The following is a 20,013-nucleotide window of genomic DNA, read 5'->3' on the forward strand; positions in this document are numbered from 1 at the left end:
CAAACTTCATGTAGCTTCAGAGTTCCTCACTACTACACACCTCCAAACTTCATGTAGCTTCAGATTAGATCAACAACAACAGAGTGTAGAGAGACTTGTGGAATGGAGAGAGAGTTTACATAACCGTGTAGCTCAAATCCATCCAAACCTCACATCACCAAACACAACAATGCAGAGAAATAAAACCTTCTTCTTCAACTTTCATTGGAAGTCAAAGTTAAAAGAGTTTGTTTTAGGCCCTTTTTTGGGAGAATTTCTATTGGTCTATTCATCAAGGAATCTTGACACAGTGGAAGGAACATCTAAACAGGTCTGGTACACTGATTTGAAAATATTTAAATGTCCTGTGGTGCTCTAATTTTGCGCCAAACCAAGTTTGTTTATTCCAAGGGGGTATTTTACAAAGCAGATAAGCTTAAAATCCCCATTCCACATAAAACAGACTACATGGAGAAACTCAGCTGCAGCACACACTCCCTCATCTAAACCCAGCCGAATCGTAACTGCACCTGCAGCTCATTTCCATGATTGCTCTTTCACGCGTTAGCTTTAATTCCAACGTAGCATCTGAAATTGAAGGCGTCCGGACCTTCCCCTGATCCCCTGAACACCTGATGCAACAAATTAATGTTCTGCACAGCATCTGAAGATTGCAGCCAGGTGTGTTAGATTTACCTTACAAATAAAGCTCCCTCTCCGGGGTTAATCACTCGCAGGGTGATGCAATTTCCTGCACTCCTGACAACACAGTGTGTGACTGCCGTGTTACACCTTCTACAAATCCTAACACACCAGTAATCCTGCTTTTATCTTTATTATAAGATAAAAACTAGAGCAGGCGAGATCAAGGCCCCCTCCGAACATATCCAGATATTTAAAAAAACTGAGCTTTTGGCTGTGTTTTGGCTGTGGATTCACCAATCCCTCTTTTTACCAATACCTGATACCTGATAGAGATACGATACCATTGTTAAATTAAAAAACTGCAGACCTTATCCTGTAGGAAAGAATTAACTTATCAGGATTTACTAAAACACTATTTTACTTGCTCTGCAAAACAAAATAAAACTAATTAACACAAAAACAACATTGTGTATCAATTAATATTAGAAACCATTGATAAATGAACAGGCCATACACCTCTCAGTGTGGGAGAAACCTGAAACCTGCTATTTATAGGTTTATGTTTAAGTAAAATTAACATTGTTGTTTTATTCTATACACTTCAAACAACATTTCTCCCAAATTCCAAATAAAAAAATTGTCATTTAGAGTGTTTATTTGCAGAAAATAAGAAATGGCTGAAATATCAAAAAAGACACAGAGCTTTCAGACCTTAAATAATGCAAATAAAACAAGTTCATATTCATAAAGTTTTAAGAGTTCAGAAATCAATATTTGGTGGAATAACCCTGGTGGTTTTTAATCACAGTTTTCATGCATCTTGGCAAGTTCTCCTCCACCAGTCTTACACACTGCTTTTGGATAACTTTATGCTGCTTTACTCCTGGTGCAAAAATTCAAGCAGTTCAGCTTGGTTTGATGGCTTGTGATCATCCATCTTCTTCTTGATTATATTCCAGAGGTTTTCAATTTGGTAAAATCAAAAAAACAAAAACATTTTAAGGGGTCTCTTATTTTTACCAGAGCTGTATATATATATATATGGACATACCTCTTCTTATTCAATGTTTTTTTTTTTCTTGTGTGTACGTGTGTGTGTGTTTACCTCCATAACAGATCCCTCAGAACTGTAAAGGGCCGCCAGAACGGATTGCTGAAAAATAAAACAAATCCCTTTTCAGTGTTTAAGACAACCAGCGGTGTCAAGTAACAAAGTACAAATTCTGCATTATCTTACCTAAGTAGAAATGTGGGTTATCTATACTTTACTCAAGTAATTATTTTTCAGATGACTTTTTACTCCTACTCCTTAAATTTTCACACAAATGGTAGTGCACTATAGGACCCTGTGGCACAGCCTAAGCTTTTGTTCTTAATGGCTTTATTTTTTCCTCTTACATTACTTTTACTTTTATACTTTAAGTAGTTTTGAAACCAGTACTTTTACACTTTTACTTAAAGAGTAAAAAGCTTGAGTTGATACTTTAACTTCTACAGAAAGATTTTAAACCCTAGTATCTATACTTCTACCTACAGAGTAATGAATGCAAATACTTTGGCACCTTTGAAGACAAGCCAAATCGAGTCAACTGCCTTATCCAATTAGCCCACAGACATCCCTGATGTCATTAGAAACCTCATGAGCAATGTGAGACTGAGCTATGTGAGACTGCTTAGCTCGACGTGTGTGCTAATATAGGCATGCAGTTAGCAAGATGCTAAATGATGCACATAAGCTTCTTCTATCACTTGTTAGCTAAATTATCCTCATAGTTTTGATGTACAGAAGCAATATATTACAAGGGTCTCAAGCAATAAATCAATGTGTCTGTTTGATTTTGGGCCAATCTATTGCTTTAAATGTTGCCTGATGTTCTAAACTTACCGAAGCCACCTGGAAAGAGTTGTTTGTTCCTCGGTGGTCCAGATCATGGCACATGCAGGATACAAAGAGAGCTAAGATCTCTATGTCCCTGTAGAGAAATTAACACATTTTAGATAAACATGCACATTTGTGTGTCTTCTACAAACCACAAGTCCAAAAAAATACAGACACCCCTTTTAATTAGTGAATAAACACAGCTACTTTAGCTCATTGCTATCTTTCACCCCACCAACAATGTATTTTCAGGTCTTTCACCTGCCTCGTTTGGATAGCAATAGTGCATGTGAATATAGCTGCAGTGACGGGCGTGGTGATCTAGAAATGAGGTGTGTTCAGGTAAATTTCTGGTGTATTTCTATCTTGGCAACAGAAAACACAGGTGCACCACTGACTGAACACAACCTAGTCAGACGTTCGTTACTATCTTGGGCATCTCGACCTTCAGGACCATGGCTGAGATCCACTGGACTAGATGGGTATAAAGACCCTTAAATTGGGCTGAGAACTCTATGGTCACTATACCCAAGGCCAACCATGGTCCTGGAGAACCTACTGATCTGCATGTTTTAGTGGTTTCCTGGTCTAAATCACAACTTCAACTCAGGATTTGCTGGATAAGGAGTGCTGGGACCAGTGTGAACACTAAAACATACAGTTTAGGGGGTGAACCAGGGTTGAGAACTCTGTTCTCTGGACTAATGGTGCACAAATCATCCAACAGCAGTACCTACAACTGGTGTCTACAAACACTTGGACATTGACTGTATTTTTGATGTATTGGATTAGAATGTGTTAAGTGTAATCTCTTACTCGAGGTAGTTGGAGAGCTCCAGGTTTTTGTAGAGCAGGTAGCAGAAGTGTGAAACGGAGAATGCGTGCATCCAATTGTGATAAGGAGGGTCCCTGTAGCCTTTCTTCACCATCAGACAAAACCTACACACACACACACACACACACACACACACACACACACACACACACACACAGAGTATGTCAATTCAGTATCTGTAATCCACACCTGCTGTCAGAGCTGTAATCTGGAAAACGACTACACATTAATGACTATGGATTTAGAATGGGATGTCCTAAAAGCTCCTTTGGGTGTAATGGGAAGGTGTCCTGATCCTGAAATCTTTCAAAGTTCAGCGACTATTCCTTAAATTTAAATTTAAAATCCAATTTTAATCCCATCGCAGTGATTAAGGGCATATATTTACAAGGAAGAACTCATGGTCACTGTGATCTAATGAAGCGACTGTGAGAAATCCATTGTTGAAAGCCCAAAAATCAGACAGACCTTGAAGGTAGATTTCTGAACATGGTAAAATTGATACCGATATTTAAATTCTGTTGATATTTACATCTTAATTAAAGACATATTTGCTATTGATGCTTGTTTTAAGCTTCTGGTTTCCCCAGCATGGGCACTGCTACAATGATCAGTAGGAACCTGACCACAAGAATTTGGTGTTCCCCAAAACTGAGTTACTGCATTATTTGGAGTGAGCACTGGTACCAGTATCTCCAAACTGAAGGCCAAGTTCCAGATAACAGTCAGGTGTGATATGGGAGTCCCAAAAAGACGACATCCAACAATATAAGATTTATTGCCTAGAAACAAGGACAGCACTTTCTGTGCAATCTTTACTTTGTAATGTTTGAAAGTATGAAGGTCATTTAAAAAACTAAATTGGGTTGGGGCCAAAGTACTTAGAATTTCTTCTGTGTATGAAAGGTGCTATACGTATAAAACCTGCCTTGCCATAGCTTTTTAAAGATTTTAGGTTTGTTTTATTAATGAGGACACAACTCCAGCGTTTTGTTTGTTTTTTTCGTTCACCCGCCCACATGCGCACACCCAGCCCTCTGTCCATCTTCTCCATGCCCACGTCCTGCAGGAATATTCCGGCGGGAGGCGGTGAGACCTGCTCAATTATTAAAAGCCCACCGGCCGCACGCCGGCTCTGTCAGGGCTACGCTGTTCACGGCTATGAGAGCAGCACGCCCTCTGATGCTGGACCACGAGGCACAGAAGCCTAGAGGCGGTTGCCAGGTAACGTTTGCCAGGTTATTAATAAATAAAGGCTGAGAGCATCTTCATTCAGGCTGACTGCTGAACTGACCGACGGCGAGGGAGAGGGATTAGAGGGGGTGAGAAAGGAGGGATCAGGGCAGGGAAGGAAATCATTAAAGTTTAAGGAGAACATGCTGTCAGACTGGCCTGGGAACACGCGGTCAGATAAACATTTGGAGAAGGAGAAGAGAAGGTGGAGAGTGAATTTCGCTGCCGGTCAGATCAGTGTTTGGAAAATTTCAGCTCTGTTTGAGCTGTCAAACAGAGACCCTGCAGGTGAGTAAATAGAAGCTAAACAGCAATCTAATATATACTGTGTGTTTACATGAAGAATCCCAGCTAACAGAGAACATTATAAGAACGTTTAGCAACGTTTTAAAAAGGTTCCAGAAAGGTTAGCCTGTAATGTTGACTTAGGCAAAGGCAAAGCTTACTCCTAATATTTCATTGTTTAGGTAGGACATTAATTTAACGTGGCCTCGGGTTAATTCAGAGGGCATACAATAAAAGAATAAGATTTTAGCAAAATGTAGACATTGTGAAATGGAAATGGGGCAGCAGCCTGCACCTTTACTGTCTATGCACTACTGACTGCACTGACCATTCATTTCAATCGCACGTGCTCAGATGTTGTAGGCAACATGGTAGAAAACCCGGAATGGACTTTCAGTGGTAGGTGTATTTAAAGTAAGTTACAGATATAATGTTCTGAAAAAAGTGGTCCAATCGGGATATTGGTAGTTCGAATCCCAGTCATGCAGCTTGCCAGCTTGTCAGCTGCCAGAGCCCAACTGGCTGAGCTCTCCCTGGGTGTCTGTTAGCTGATGTATTGCTGCTTGTGCCACAACATTATAAGAACATTTCTTACATAACTTCTCAGCTAGACGAATACAAACATTTTAGAAATGTTAAAAGTAACAGTGCCGAAACAAAATAAATTAAAACATGCATTGACGTTACCAGAAAGTTTGTAAATGTTGAAATAAAAACATGAAAGAATGAATGTTGTAAGAACGTTAACTATAAAATTCAGAAAATGTTTATTATTATTGTTTGAGTAGTGATTTAATTAGCATACATCAGATTTCTTAGATTAGAGAAACCAGAGTAAACCTGATTTAGGAATCTGACCGAGTATTCTTGGATTATTGTATCAGTATATATCAGTAATCTGATTTCTCAGTTCAAGTATACTCTTAACTGGAGTATTCTTTTATTTCTCAGTCTGTGCATGAGTGAATTAAGATGGATTTTAGCTTAGTAATCAGATATTTCAGTGCATGTATACTCTTAAATTGAGTACTCTTTTATTTCTTAGTCTGTGCATGAGTGAAAACTGACCCTGATGATGACGTACATTTAACACAGTACCTGCAATATGTTGTCCAAACACAAGTATTTAAATAATCCTCATCTTCTAGCTGATGGATGAGCATACTGTGGTTTGAGTAATGCTGTGGAGTGAAGTTTGGGTTTTACATGAAGTTTACATCACTTATCCTGTGAGATTATTGGCTGGTTACAAAGTAAAATCTGATTATTGCTTTATAACTGATTATCCAAGTTTATGTGTCTGTGTTGATCAGATTACTGAAAACTCTGATGTTCTTGAATAATGCAATTATAATAGCATGCATGTAAATAATCTCAATGACAATTTACTTTCCAATTTATATTATTGCATTTTATTCTTGTGTTTTTACTCTTCTTCATATTTTTTTTTCTGTCAGATTTTATCCAGTCAATTTGTTCTGCAATTTCTGAGATATTAACACTATTCCAACTCCAGATTGGACTGTTCAGCTCAGGGATTTGAGTACACAGCTCTTGGACTTGATTCACAGTTTTTGTGTAGCAACAGATAAAAGAAAAATAAAAAGAATGAATGAGGTGCAGAAGAAAGAAACAGAGATAGAGAGAAAGAGAGTGATCAAGAGAGAGAGAGAGAGAGAGATAGAGAGGGGGAAACTTACCTTGCTAGAGTGTGTATGTCAATCTTGTAGGTGTTAATAAAGCCCATATCCTCAAACATGCTCAGAATACCCTGTAAACACAGATAAAGAGAGAAATAAATATTATAATAATATTAACCATTTCATATTTCAAATTGCTAGCATTATTCAATACACACTATGAGCCTTATTTATTGATCTACAGGTGAGTTGTCATCCGTGGACCACACAGCTTGAATAAGGGCGTGTCAGTGTGTCTTTGCTATCGTAATGACTGGAAAAGTACACCTTGCCCGGCTCAAAACATGCAAAAGACGTGTACTAATTATCTTAATTAATCATGGGTGTGTTTTGCGCGTAACAAGAAATTAACCAATCAGTGTGTCACTTGCCATTCCCTTTAAGAACCAGGTTCACTCTGACTTTGGCAGATTTATATTTCAGTGACGTATTTACCTGGAGGCCTATGACAATTAATTGCCAAGATAGCAATGAACATCTGACTATTGACTGAACGTCTTATTTATTTATTGACTGAGTTGATTGTTTATTATTAATCAGATTATTATTGTTTTTATTAATACTTGCATTTGTTTTAATAGTATTATTAAATGGTATTTTAGTTAGTTTTGCATTATTTTAGTTTCCTTATTTGATCTGAAATTTCTTTTTCTTTTTGTTTCTCTTTTTTATTTTTGTTTGATTGTTTGAACAACTTAACTTAAGCCTTGATATTTATATTCATTCAAATACATTTTATTGAAGTTTATCCTTAATCTTTTGATTTGAATTTTTTTCTCACGTTTTTTTTATTATTAATTTTAGAAGAAATATTAAGGTGGCCAGATAATGAGCCGTATAGATATGAATGTTATTATAAAATACCACACTGATAAGATATATGTACCAATATATCAACCAAATAATTATATGCAAATCTATCAGCCACACACTTTTTTGTTTGTAAATCAATCTGGGGACATTCTGGGGTCCCCACATTACTGACCATGGGTGTGTTGTCATCTGGCAGAGAGCGTGGTGTGTAGGTGAACTCAGCAAAGCTGGGGTGAATCTGCTCCACGGGCTCGATGCCGCTGGTCAGCAGCTTGGTCACCTCCTCCTCGGACACCTTCATGTGGTACATCATCATCTCGTTGGCCAGGTGACTGCGGAACTGCGCCTCGTGCACTCTCTTATACAGCAGGGACTGTGACCAAGCAGATAAAGAGAACATAATCAGTGACTTTGTTCCACATTGTATTTGAAGTGCTGTAAGATTTTCTGGGAAAACTGCACTGACTTTAGACTTGATAATAAAACACAGTGGATCAACACCAGCAGATGACAGACATGTCTCTCCAAATGATGATCCATCACTGATCATCAGTAAATGTTACATTTCATTTGTAAATCAGGGGAGCAGTCTGGAGGAAGAGTGGAGAGACACACAGTCCAAACTGCTCTAGTGTGAAGTTTCTACAATCAGTGATGGTTTGAAGAGACATGTCATCTGCTGGTGTTGATCCACTGTGTTCTATCAAGTCCACTTGAATTTTACAGGCATCACATTCATAAAAAAACCCACCAATTAATGAATTAATTGTATCCCTATTCACACATAAACATGTTTTTATCCGACAGACACAACACTGTTAGTGTCTTTATGGGCTACAATAGCTGCCATTGTAATTCTCAGAATTTAGGTTCACTGGTGTCTCAGTTTAGTTGATGGCCAAATTACATGTTTGAAACAGCTCCCTCTTGTGGTTGGATACAGAAATGCGGATATCTGTGATGTCAGCCATCACTTTCTCTTCCCTGCCAGGTCCCTGTTGAATCACTTGGACCACTACTACTGGACTGGTCATTCTCCAGTAACCCTGTCATCTTCCTTTGTGCTACTCTCACTCACATGGGCAATGCTGATCCCGCAGTAAATGGAGAAGGCGGTTGCCAGATCCTCATCAAAGCGGTTAAACCACGGTCCATTTGTCTTATTCACCAGTTCAGCAACTCCAATAACCTCTGCGGATGGAGAAAGAAGGGAGGGGTGTGAGTTAGAGTCAGGACTGATCACAATCACAGTGCTCCGTGCTCCCACAGCACACACTGTTATTGTGACAGTAGCAGTATGTATGATAATATATGTTATATACAGTGGCGTCAAAAAGTATTTACACCCTTAGAGGTATAATTTGTTTTTGCATTTGTCATACTTAGATTTTCATCAATATCAGACACTGATATAACCTGAGTAAATATAAAAAGCACTTTTTAAATGAGTTTTCATTTATTAAAGGAAAAAATGAATATATATATATATATATATATATATATATATATATATATATATATATATATATATATATATATATTATACTATATCATATACATAAATGAACTGTGATTAATCACATTAATTTTACTACTAACCACAACCAGGCCTGATTACTGCCAGACCTGTAGAATCAAGAAATCACTTAAATAGAACCTGTCTGACAAAATGAAGCAGCTTAAAGATCTCAGGATCTCTTAAGAAATTCAAAAACAGATGAGAAAACAAAGTCACTGATCATCTATCAGTCTGAAAAAGGTTACAAAGTCATTTCTAAAGCTTTAGGATTCCAACAGACCACAGTGAGAGCTATTATTCACAAATGGAGAAAACATGGAACACTGGTGCACCTTCCCAGGAGTGGCCGACTGACTGAAATTATTCCAAAAGGGCATGGACAACTCATCCAGGAGGTCACAAAAGAACCCAGAACAACATTTAAAGAACTGCTGGTGTCACTCGCCTCAGTGTTAGTGTCAATAATGTGTCTGAATTGCTGTTTTTGCCACTAAGGGTGGCACAACCAAGTTATAAGGTTCATTTTTCTTTTTATATTTTCTCAGGTTATCTTTGTCTAATATTAAAGTGTGTTTCATAATCAGAAAAATATCACTAGGACAAAAAAAGCAAAAACAAAAGAAATCTGTAGGGGGCAAATACTTTTTTTCACGCCAATGTATACATGCAAGAGTAACAGTTACACTTACAATGTAAAGAAATGTAAAGACACTAAGCTGATCCTAAAGCTGTAGTTTGCTTTCCACACACTGATTGGATGGACTAGGTGATGATCTTTAAACAGTACCTCCGTTCTCATCTTTAATTGGGAAGCAGAGGATGTTCCGGGTTCTGAAGCCGGTGCTGTCATCCACACCCCGATAAAACAGTGGGTGAGAGTAGGCATCTTTAATATTAAGGATTTTGCCTGTAGTTGCGACGTGCCCTGCGATGCCCTGATCAGCAGGGATACGGAATTCCTTCTGTTAAAGTAAAGAGAAACAAAAAAAATGTTAATATAGTCATGTCCAAGTTTTGGAAGTGCTAGTTCCACTCAAGTATGAATAAGGTACAAGTTCTACTCAAGCTTCAAGTCTTCGAGGTGCAAGTAGTAAGAAAGTGAACTGAAAGTCCCAGTCAGGCTTTAAGACCTTGAGGCTTATGTCCCAGTCAAATCTTAAGACTCTGAGGAACAGGTCTCAGCCAAATCTCAAGACTCTGAGGTACTGGTCTTAGTCAAGTCTCAAAACTCTGAGGAACAGGTCTCAAGACGCTGAGGTACAGGTCTCAGCCAAATCTCAAGACTCTGAGGTACAGGTCTCAGGACTCTGAGGTACAGGTCTTAAGACTCTGAGGTACAGGTTTCAGCCAAATTTCAAGACTCTGAGGTACATGTCTCAAGACTCTGAGGTACAGGTCTCAAGACTCTGAGGTACAAGTCTCAGGACTCTGAGGTACAGGTCTTAAGACTCTGAGGTACAGGTTTCAGCCAAATTTCAAGACTCTGAGGTACATGTCTCAAGACTCTGAGGTACAGGTCTCAAGACTCTGAGGTACAAGTCTCAGCCAAGCAGTAAGAAAGTGAACTGAAAGTCCCAGTCAGGCTTTAAGACCTTGAGGCGTATGTCCCAGTCAAATTTTAAGACTCTGAGGTACAGGTCTCAGCCAAATCTCAAGTCTCTGAGGTACAGGTCTCAAGACTCTGAGGTACAGGTCTCAAGACTCTGAGGTACATGTCTCAGCCAAATCTCAAGACTCTGAGGTACAGGTCTCAAGACTCTGAGGTACAGGTCTCAGCCAAGTCTCAAGACTCTGAGGTACAGGTCTCAGCCAAATCTCAAGACTCTGAGGTACAGGTCTCAAGACTCTGAGGTACAGGCCTCAAGACTCTGAGGTACAGGTCTCAGCCAAGTCTCAAGACTCTGAGGTACAGGTCTCAGCCAAATCTCAAGACTCTGAGGTACAGGTCTCAAGACTCTGAGGTACAGGTCTTAGTCTAAGTCTCAACTAGTTGCAAGGTCCAATCAAGGCTCAAGATGCTAAGCCAACTCAAAACTCAAATGTTTATGGTCGAGTCACGTCTCAAGACTGTGGTGAAAGCCCTAGTTGAGTCTCAAGTCTCTTAGGTGTAAATTAAAAATATGTCTGAATAGGTGAATTATAAATGTGGACTTGGCATGACAATAACATAATTGACAAACAAGTACAGAAACATACCTCATCTTCATTGACCACCCCACCATCGAAGACTTTGGCCACGAGTTCATGACTGACACGATCGAGCAGAAAGACTGAACAACTGAGAGAGAAAGAAAGAGAGAGAGAGATATGGCAAGATTATTAATTAATTATAGTGCCCCTAACTCATATAAAACTCATACACGCATGCACTGAATATCAGTGTTATCTTGCTCGAACTCCACAAACCATTTCACAGCCAAAATTCTTCAAAGCCAAGAGAAATGAGGCAGCGATCGTAATCATTATGAGGAATTACTAAAACAGCCTTCTGGGACAAATTACCACCAAGTTCAGCTCTCCTGCAGCCTCAATCCATCCAGGCAAGTGTACACTGCAGGGTACAGTGTGGGCCGGACTGTAACGCCACATCTCCCCTAGTTTTTTTCACTCTTTATAAAGTACTTTTCATTTCTTTTAGAGGTACAGTTACACTCTCTCTTTCTAATCGGTGATATATTTTGCATATTTTTCACTTGTGTTAGCAAATACTAACAGTGCTTTTATGATGTGTTGTAGTTCTATATACAGTTCTGTAAAAAAATAAGAGACCACTTCAGTTTCTGAATCAGTTTCTCTGATTTAGCTCTGATTTATAGGTATATGTTTGAGTAAAACAAACATTGTTGTTTTAATCTATCAAGTACAGACAACATTTCTCCCAAATAGGGTTGCAACGGTATGAGATTTTCACGGTATGATAACCGTCTCAGAAAATACCGCGGTATCACGGTTTGTTACATATATTATTAAACTGACCCTTAAAGAAATTACAACAAAGGTTTTTTTGTTCAATTAACTATTTATTGTAGAAACCTGGAACAATTAAATAGATAATGTCTCCTTAAAACAAATAAGCTGTACACCATTAGGTGAAGGAAACCAGGTTTTTCCACTACTCTTAAGGGCATTATGAGTGTATAAAAAAATATATATTATATATATATATATATATATATATATATATATACACACACATACACACGTTACACACATTACATGTCCTCTAAGAAGTAAAGATCCTGTATTTAAAATATTCAGTACAATTATTTAAGTTTAAATTATTTAATATCTGATAAACTGAGCCTGGGTCAGTGTCTGATGAACAACTGTTGTAAACGTCCGTTTTACTGCCAAGTTGGTATATAAACAGAAAGAGGGGATTTATTTCTGACATGATCCTCACAATAGAGATTTCTATTTTAAGGCTTTCACACAGAGTCTGGTTTTAACATATGAAAAACAGGCACGTTGTCATGTCTGGTGCTGAAAGCACGTCTGTGTCTCCCACATCCAGCTCTATCTGCGATTCCCACAGTAACAACTACAATACCCAGAACGCACCACTCCATGACACAACACACACTCCCGATCACATGACACATCACATGACGCCACCAGGAAGCCCCGAGTACTGATTATCCACAGTATTTAAGGACCATGCTCACGCTCACACCTCGCCGAGTATCTGTTTGGTAATACCTGCAATACAAAGCGTTTCTCTTGCCCTTGCCATTTTCCGTGTATGATCTTGTTTTTGTTTTCTACCGACTTTGATTTTTGCCTGCTCCCTTGTGTTGGATACCCGTGTATGACCTGGACTGTTTGTAGTACTTTGGATTTTTGCCTACCCTGTTATACTGCCTACCCGTGTATGAACTCTGGACTGTCTTCCGGTTATAGTATGGTTTTTCTACACTGTGTATTATTGGTACTGACCCTGTTTCCGTTGACTACCCCTGTCTGCTCTATAACTTTTAATAAAGTTATTTTATTGTATCTGCACCAGTCTCATTCCTGTCTGGCCCTGACACACGTCAGAATTTGATAATGAACGCATGTAAATGAATGGTGTCTTTCACATCCAGTCCGGCCAGTACCTTTACACGGACACGTGAATCCATCGTAGCATGCACTTCACGCCTGTACCTGCGTGCCCAAATTTCGGATAAGAGGTTTTATTTAGATTCAGATTAAAATTATAAACTAAACACATACTTTGCGCTGCAGAGCGGGGTGGTGTTCTTGGAGATGGGAGAACAGGTTTGACGTATGTCCACCTTTAGCTGTGACTTTACGGCCACGTTGATTACAAATCCGATAACCATCCTCGGGTGCGTTCGGCGGGTCTCTGAAATAGCCCCACACTGCTGATTTTAGTTTAGCCTTTTTTTAGGCGGACGGAGATTTGTTTAGTCTGATGCACTTTCTGCCGTTCTCACCGCTGTGTGCTGAGTAGCTGAAGCGGAGCAGAGTTGCGCATGCGCGGGTGAGTTTGTCCGCTGGCATGCGTTTTACCGGTAATAAGCAAACACACACGGTATGATAACCGTGCATTTTAATACCATGGTATACCGTGAAACCGGTTACCGCTGCAACCCTACTCCCAAATAAATTCCACATAAAAATATTGTCTTATAGAGCATTTTATACGCAGAAAATGAGAAATGGCTGAAATAACAAAAAGACACAGAGCTTCCAGACCTCAAATAATGCATAGAAAACAAGTTCATATTTATAAAGTTTTAAGAGTTCAGAAAAATCAATATTTAGTGGAATAACCCTGTTTTTTAATCACAGTTTTCATGCATTTTGGCATGTTCTCCTGCACCAGTCTTACACACTGCTTTTGGATAACTTTTACTTTACACTCCTGGTGCAAAAATTCAGCAGTTCAGCTTGGTTTGATGGCTTGTGATCATCTTCCTCTTGATTATATTCCAGAGGTTTTCAATTTGGTAAAATCAAATAAACTCATCATTTTTAAGTGGTCTCCTATTTTTTCCAGAATTGTATATCTATATATCTATTTAGCTTAGGAAATCAAGTTGACCGCCTTTTAAAATACTCTATACAGTGATGACAGAGTGTGTCAGAGAGAGAGAGAGAGGGAGAGAGAGAGATAGACACTTACATCTCAGCATTGCTCAGGTTCCTGGCCTCTACAATGATCTCCTGCAGTAGAACAGACACATCATCTGACGAAAGAGAGAGAGAGAGAGAGAGAGAGAGAGAATATCAGTACCACAGCTCATGCCATAGTCCATCAACCAGACGTTATATTCCAGTTGGTCCAAATTGGAGTAGATATGTGTATAAAAGTATAAAAGGACAGACGTCAGATTTGTATTAAAAATAGAACAGAAATATTACACCTCAGATATGTGTCAGGTCTAACTCAGACTCATATAACTCATAAGATATATTTTTAGTTCAGCTAAATTTGAGATTTTCTCTCTAAATTTATCTGGTGTGCACACAGTTGACATACAATTCAACCTTCTGTAACTTTAACTCACCAAGATGTGTGAACAAGTTTTTAGCCACCTGGAGAAGAGCCTGTAGAAAAAATAAACAATAAATGAGAGAAATACCAACAAAAACACTTTATTTATTAGTGATATATTAGAGACTCTATGAATTATATACACAGACAAATAATGCACCAAGAAGGAGTGGTTGGAACAGAATAAAGGTTTATATGTTTGAATCTCTGTGAGATGATTCCAATAATAGGATAAAAGCTACTGAACAATTGAAAGCTCTAATACCATGCTGGCTGCCTTATCCTGCTGAAAAATGCCAGTTGGAAGCGTAAGAATACACACAATCTATGAGGTATCTCTAAAAGACCATCCAAAAGTGGCCACTGAGAGCATTTTTGTCGGGCAGAATATATAGAATTGTAGGGGGAAGCATTTTTTTCAGTATTTTTTAGAATTGTAAGGGAAAGATATTTTTTTAGTAATATTTTATCTTATTTTTATCCCAAAAAGAAGATAATAATTTACAAGGCCAATTACCCAACCCACTCATTAGGACTTATTAGGACCTCCCCTGACACATGTGAAGTCAGCCACCACCACTTTTCCAACTACGGCTAATGCAGCATTGCTGAGTAGCATCACAGCGCACTCGGAGGAAAGGGCAGCGACTCGCGTCTGATACATCAGCTCACAGATGCCTAGTGCTGACATCACCCTTTGGAGTGATGAGGAGGGGAAAGAGCTCCATCTACCCACCTGGAAAGAGCAAACTTAATTGCACTCTCTCGAGGCTCTGGCAGCTGATGGCAAGCTGCATGACCGGGATTCGAACCGGCAATCGACCACTCAGGGGCCCCCTCTTGGAAGCAATTTTTAAGCTGTAATTTTTTACTATGTACCTTGCAGTAAAGAGTGTTTTTCTTTTTAATAAGACACATTTAATCAGAACATAACTTATTTATAACTTATTTTAGTAGTCTTAAAGACTTGGTAATGTGTGTGTGCGCCTGTGTGCGTTTCTACAGACTCCAGACTGAAGAAGCAAGAAGAAAAAGTGCACTCCGAGGGTCTCGGGAGAGCTGGTGAAGATCATGACCCCACCGATCAGCACTTTGGATACCTTAGAGACCACCACTTCACTTCCTGTAGTAATCCCTCTATCCCTCTCCCACTCTCTCTCTCTCTTTCTCTCTCTGAAGATATTACAGCACCACTGAATAAAGGAACTTGAACGACGGCTGAAATTAATCTCCTGCTCTGTCTCTCTCTCTCTGTCTCTCTCTCTCTGTCTCTGTCTCTCTCTCTCTCTGCACTCCTTCGTTCAATCCCCGATTCCTACCTGACACTCAAACTTGAGCTTCTGCTCCTTCTGGAAGGCCAGTGTGCTGGTCAGCACTGTGGAGGTGTAGCAGAAGCAGTGCTGGATCACATGCTCATCCGCCGCAGTGTACCTGCAGAGAGAGAGAGAGAGAGAGAGAGAGAGAGAGAGTAAGAGAGAGAGAGAGAATTTTGAATTTTAACCACACTTTATTAATACATCAGGCAAATAAAAACATTAGCAATCAAGTATAAAAATTATTGTATATCATCAGAGAAGTGTAAAATGCCATCTTCCACCACACAGAGAGCACCTTCATAATCCCACACTTCATTAAAACCATCAAAGTTTTGCATGTTCTTAAAAAACATAAAATCAACTCTGATTCTTGATTGCACTAAACCTTTAAAAACCCGACAGACATCACAATTAAAACCTGAGTCCAGTTTTTTCTTCCTACTAAAATAAATGGCTTGCTTAGCTTGACCCAAAATAAAATTAATCAGCTGGCACTTTTTTCTCCGTTTCTGGCTGTACGGAAAACCAAAAATAAATACATGAAGGTTAAAACTTTCACTAAAAGCAAAAAACAGTGAAGTTAAAACCTCAAACAAACCATTGAGCCTAAAACACTGGGTAAAACAATGAAAAACAGTTTCCCTAAAAAAACAAAAAGGACACTCGGAGGACACTGCAGGGTTTAAAATAGAAACAAACGCGTTAACAGCGATAATACCGTGCAAGACCCTCCACTGTATATCCCCAGCAGCTTTGGGCAACGGTGGCTTATAAAGCGCCCTCCAGGCAGGCTTTACACCATCAGGGACACCAAAATGTGCACGCCAAGGGGTGTCCAACTGTCCTGTCAGTTCTTTCTGGTTCAGAGTCTTAACACACCCCCGGTATAGAAGCTTGGCATTCACGCTGTCAAAACTCAGATCACAGAGTCCATCCGTATCCAGCAACGGGCTCACTGAGTCTGAGACAGTCACCATGGGGCTGACCCACAAACACGGAAAGGGACCCTTACTCTCCAGTCCAGTCTGACCATGTGTCCATTCTCTGAGCAGGCTCTGGTCCTCCTCAGTTAGAGCCTGCTGGACCCTGCGGAGCATCTGCATAGCCACCCTGCAGGATCTCATACCAAGTCTCTGAGCCAGCGCCTCGGCGTTATCCAGCTCCGCTCCTGCAGCCTCCAGCAGATGCTGGAGTGTGACCAGGCCCGTCCTCCTGATCCTCTCAGACATGCTTCGGGTCCCTACGTCCGTGAGTGCCAGTCTAGCCCCATGTAGTACCGGCTCCTGCAGAAGCCAGAAAAGTGAGCCCGTGGATTCCTGCTGCTCCACCCTGTACAGTCTCCATGCTTTAAAAACGCTGAGATAAAAAGAGGGGAGTCCATAAAACGACAGTTCATCAGTCTTTAATAAAAACACAGTCTCTTCCAATCCCAGGCCCCCAACTCTACGCAAAAGAAACAGCGCCATCTGTCTCCACAGAACATGTGCAGGACCATATAAAAGCTTCTGTAAAAACTGGAGTCTAAAAGTGGCTTTTCTGCTGTCAAGGTGTATAACACCCTGCCCCCCCTCATCTCTAGAAACATATAAAACACTTCGTTTAACCCAGTGGAGTTTATCCCAAATAAAATCAACAATAAGACCCTGAATGCCCATTAAAAAGCCCTGTGGAGGTTCAAGGACAGCCAGACGATGCCAGAGAGACGACGCAATCAAATTATTAACAATTAACGTTCTCCCCCTAAAAGACATACTTGGTAAAAGCCATCGCCACCTGTCCAATCTGTTTTTCACAACCTGTAAAACACCCTCCCAGTTCTTCTTCACCGCATTTTGATCACCTAAAAACACCCCGAGGTATTTAAAACCCCCTTTAGACCACTCCAGTCCCCCTGGTAAGGCTGGCTGTCCTCCCCTCCAATCTCCCACCATCAAAGCCATGCTCTTTCCCCAATTCACTCTTGCAGATGAAATAAAAGCAAAGTCCTGTAAAATACTTGATAAAACATTCACATCGCTTACATCAGAAATCCCCACAGCAACATCATCTGCATAAGCGCTGAGAAAAAAACGCGGGATCCCCTCAGCAATGCAGACTCCACTGAGACTCCTCCTGAAACGGTGGAGCAGAGGTTCGATGGCCAAGCTGTACAGCATCCCTGACAGCGAACAACCCTGCCTGATTCCCCTCTGTGCTGTAAAAGGGGCGCATAAACCACCGTTGAATTTCAGAACACTCTGAATGTCACTATAGAGCACCTTCACCATTGCAACAAAAACGGGCGAAAACCCAAACGCCTCAAAAGTGTTCCACAAATACTGATGTTCGACCCTATCAAAGGCCTTTTCTTGGTCAATTGAGAGGAGCCCAAAAGGGTGTTCAGATCCAGATACCTCCAAGATATCTCTAATTAAACAGATGTTATCAAAAATAGATCTGCCAGGAACACAGTAGGCCTGATCCGCATGTGTGACCTGCCCCATCACCTCCCTCAAGCGGGTAGCCAACACCTTGGAGAGAACCTTATAGTCAGCGCACAGCAGACTCACGGGTCTCCAGTTCTTCACCTCACTGAGGTCACCTTTCTTAGGGAGCAGGGTGAGAACCGCTCTCCTGCAGCTCAAAGGCAGCCGTCCTCTGACCAGACTGTCATTAAGAACTGCGAGCAGGTCCTCCCCAATCACATCCCAGTAGAACTTATAAAACTCAATGGGCAGGCCATCAATGCCAGGGGCCTTCCCTGTGGCCATGCCCTGCAACGCCACCTGCAGCTCCTGCATGGTAATCACCCGCTCCAACTCCTCGTTCTGTTCAGGTGATACCTGTGGCAGTCCCTCATAAAACTGCTGTGACACTGACTGGTCCTCTCTATACTCACTGGTGTAAAGCTCAGAAAAGAAACCCATGGCCCGCCTTCTAACCTCCACAGGGTTAACAAGCTCAAGGCCATCGGCCGAGCGGAGGGAGTGAATAAACCTGCTCTGTCCATTCTTTTTCTCCAGACTGAAGAAAAATTTTGATGGAGCATCCATCTCTGAGATGTTCTGGAAACGAGATCTGATCAATGCCCCCTGTGCTCGAACACCCAGCAGATCTGATAATGCTTTTTTCTTATCTTGAAGGGTCTGGACATGACACTGACCCCCCTCTGAATCAACCAAGCTTTGAAAAAACATTACATCATTTTCAAGTTCAGTAAAAGACTGAACTATGCTTTTTGTGACACCCAGAGTGTACTGCTTACAAAACTGCTGGATATGGATCTTACCCACATCCCACCATTGCTGCAGTGACTCAAAAGTACTTTTATTTAGCCTCCAAGTGTCCCAAAAAAATTTAAAACAGACCTTAAAATTAGAATCATCAGTAAGAGAATTATTAAAATGCCAATAAGCACTCCTGGACTTCACAGAGTTAATAAAAACACCCCCTGTCACCATACAATGATCAGTAAAACCCACAGGACTAATAACACAAGATTTAAAGATCTGTAAATGATGATTAAAACAATACAATCTGTCTAATCTAGCTAAAGAAATAAAACCATCACGTGTGTGTGACCATGTGTACTGCCTAGCAGTAGCATGCTTAGAGCGCCACACATCAGCTAGATCACACTGCTCAATCAAATCATTTAAAACACGCCTGGAAGCAGAATCTGGCTCCATATGATTTCTATCTAAAAAACTGGCAGTAGAATTAAAATCTCCCCCCAATACCAGGTAGTGATCAACGTCACACTCAGCTACAGTTTCAGAGAGCTTTTTTAAAAACGTACACCTCTCCCTCGGAGCTACAGGGGCATAAACACAAATAAAAACCAGATAAACATTTTCATATTTAGCGGTTACTTTTAAAAGCCGACCCTCAACCACCTCCTCAAACTCATAAGACTGGGGTAAAAAGCTCCTTGCAAAAATCACCGCTACCCCAGCAGAAGTGGGTCCTGAGTGTGACATCACCACCCTGCCCCCCCACTCCCTCTGCCAGTCTACCTCATTCCCCCTGTCGCTGTGCGTCTCCTGTACCAGAGCAACGTCCACCCGTTTAACCTTTAAAAGCTCGTAAAGAGCCGCCCTCTTCCGCACGTCACGCGCCCCATTCAGGTTAAGAGTGGATAATTTAAAATCACACATATCAAGGAGTAAAAACCCTAAAAAACACTTTAGCATAAAAGCAGATAAAAAAGGCGAGCTAAACTTTATCAGGTACATCAGGGTGTCCTAGCTGAGCTTTAACTTTTTGGACTAGTTTTTTTAAACGGTGTATTTCAGGCCCCCCAATACCACCCTCCTCCTCAGTCCGC

The 20,013-nt window shown here is 40.4% G+C and overlaps 1 protein-coding gene across 5 annotated transcripts in view; it reads right to left on the bottom strand.

Moving 5' to 3' along the window:
• Positions 1-20,013, bottom strand: part of LOC103041854 (cGMP-dependent 3',5'-cyclic phosphodiesterase) — a 364,471-nt gene that overhangs the window by 17,008 nt on the left and 327,450 nt on the right. For all 5 annotated transcript variants that reach the window (XM_022669594.2, XM_049467139.1, XM_022669603.2 and 2 more), the window contains 11 exons: positions 15,711-15,822; positions 14,405-14,444; positions 14,020-14,083; positions 11,085-11,166; positions 9,676-9,850; positions 8,448-8,560; positions 7,542-7,742; positions 6,557-6,627; positions 3,320-3,442; positions 2,510-2,597; positions 1,730-1,777 (listed from right to left, as the gene is read on the bottom strand). In XM_022669594.2, coding sequence (XP_022525315.2) covers positions 1,730-1,777; positions 2,510-2,597; positions 3,320-3,442; positions 6,557-6,627; positions 7,542-7,742; positions 8,448-8,560; positions 9,676-9,850; positions 11,085-11,166; positions 14,020-14,083; positions 14,405-14,444; positions 15,711-15,822 — 1,117 coding nt within the window. The remainder of the gene's footprint in view (positions 1-1,729; positions 1,778-2,509; positions 2,598-3,319; positions 3,443-6,556; positions 6,628-7,541; positions 7,743-8,447; positions 8,561-9,675; positions 9,851-11,084; positions 11,167-14,019; positions 14,084-14,404; positions 14,445-15,710; positions 15,823-20,013) is intronic.

The sequence above is a fragment of the Astyanax mexicanus genome, chromosome 18 (assembly GCF_023375975.1).
Source record: "Astyanax mexicanus isolate ESR-SI-001 chromosome 18, AstMex3_surface, whole genome shotgun sequence".
NCBI classification, from domain to species: Eukaryota; Metazoa; Chordata; class Actinopteri; order Characiformes; family Acestrorhamphidae; genus Astyanax; species Astyanax mexicanus.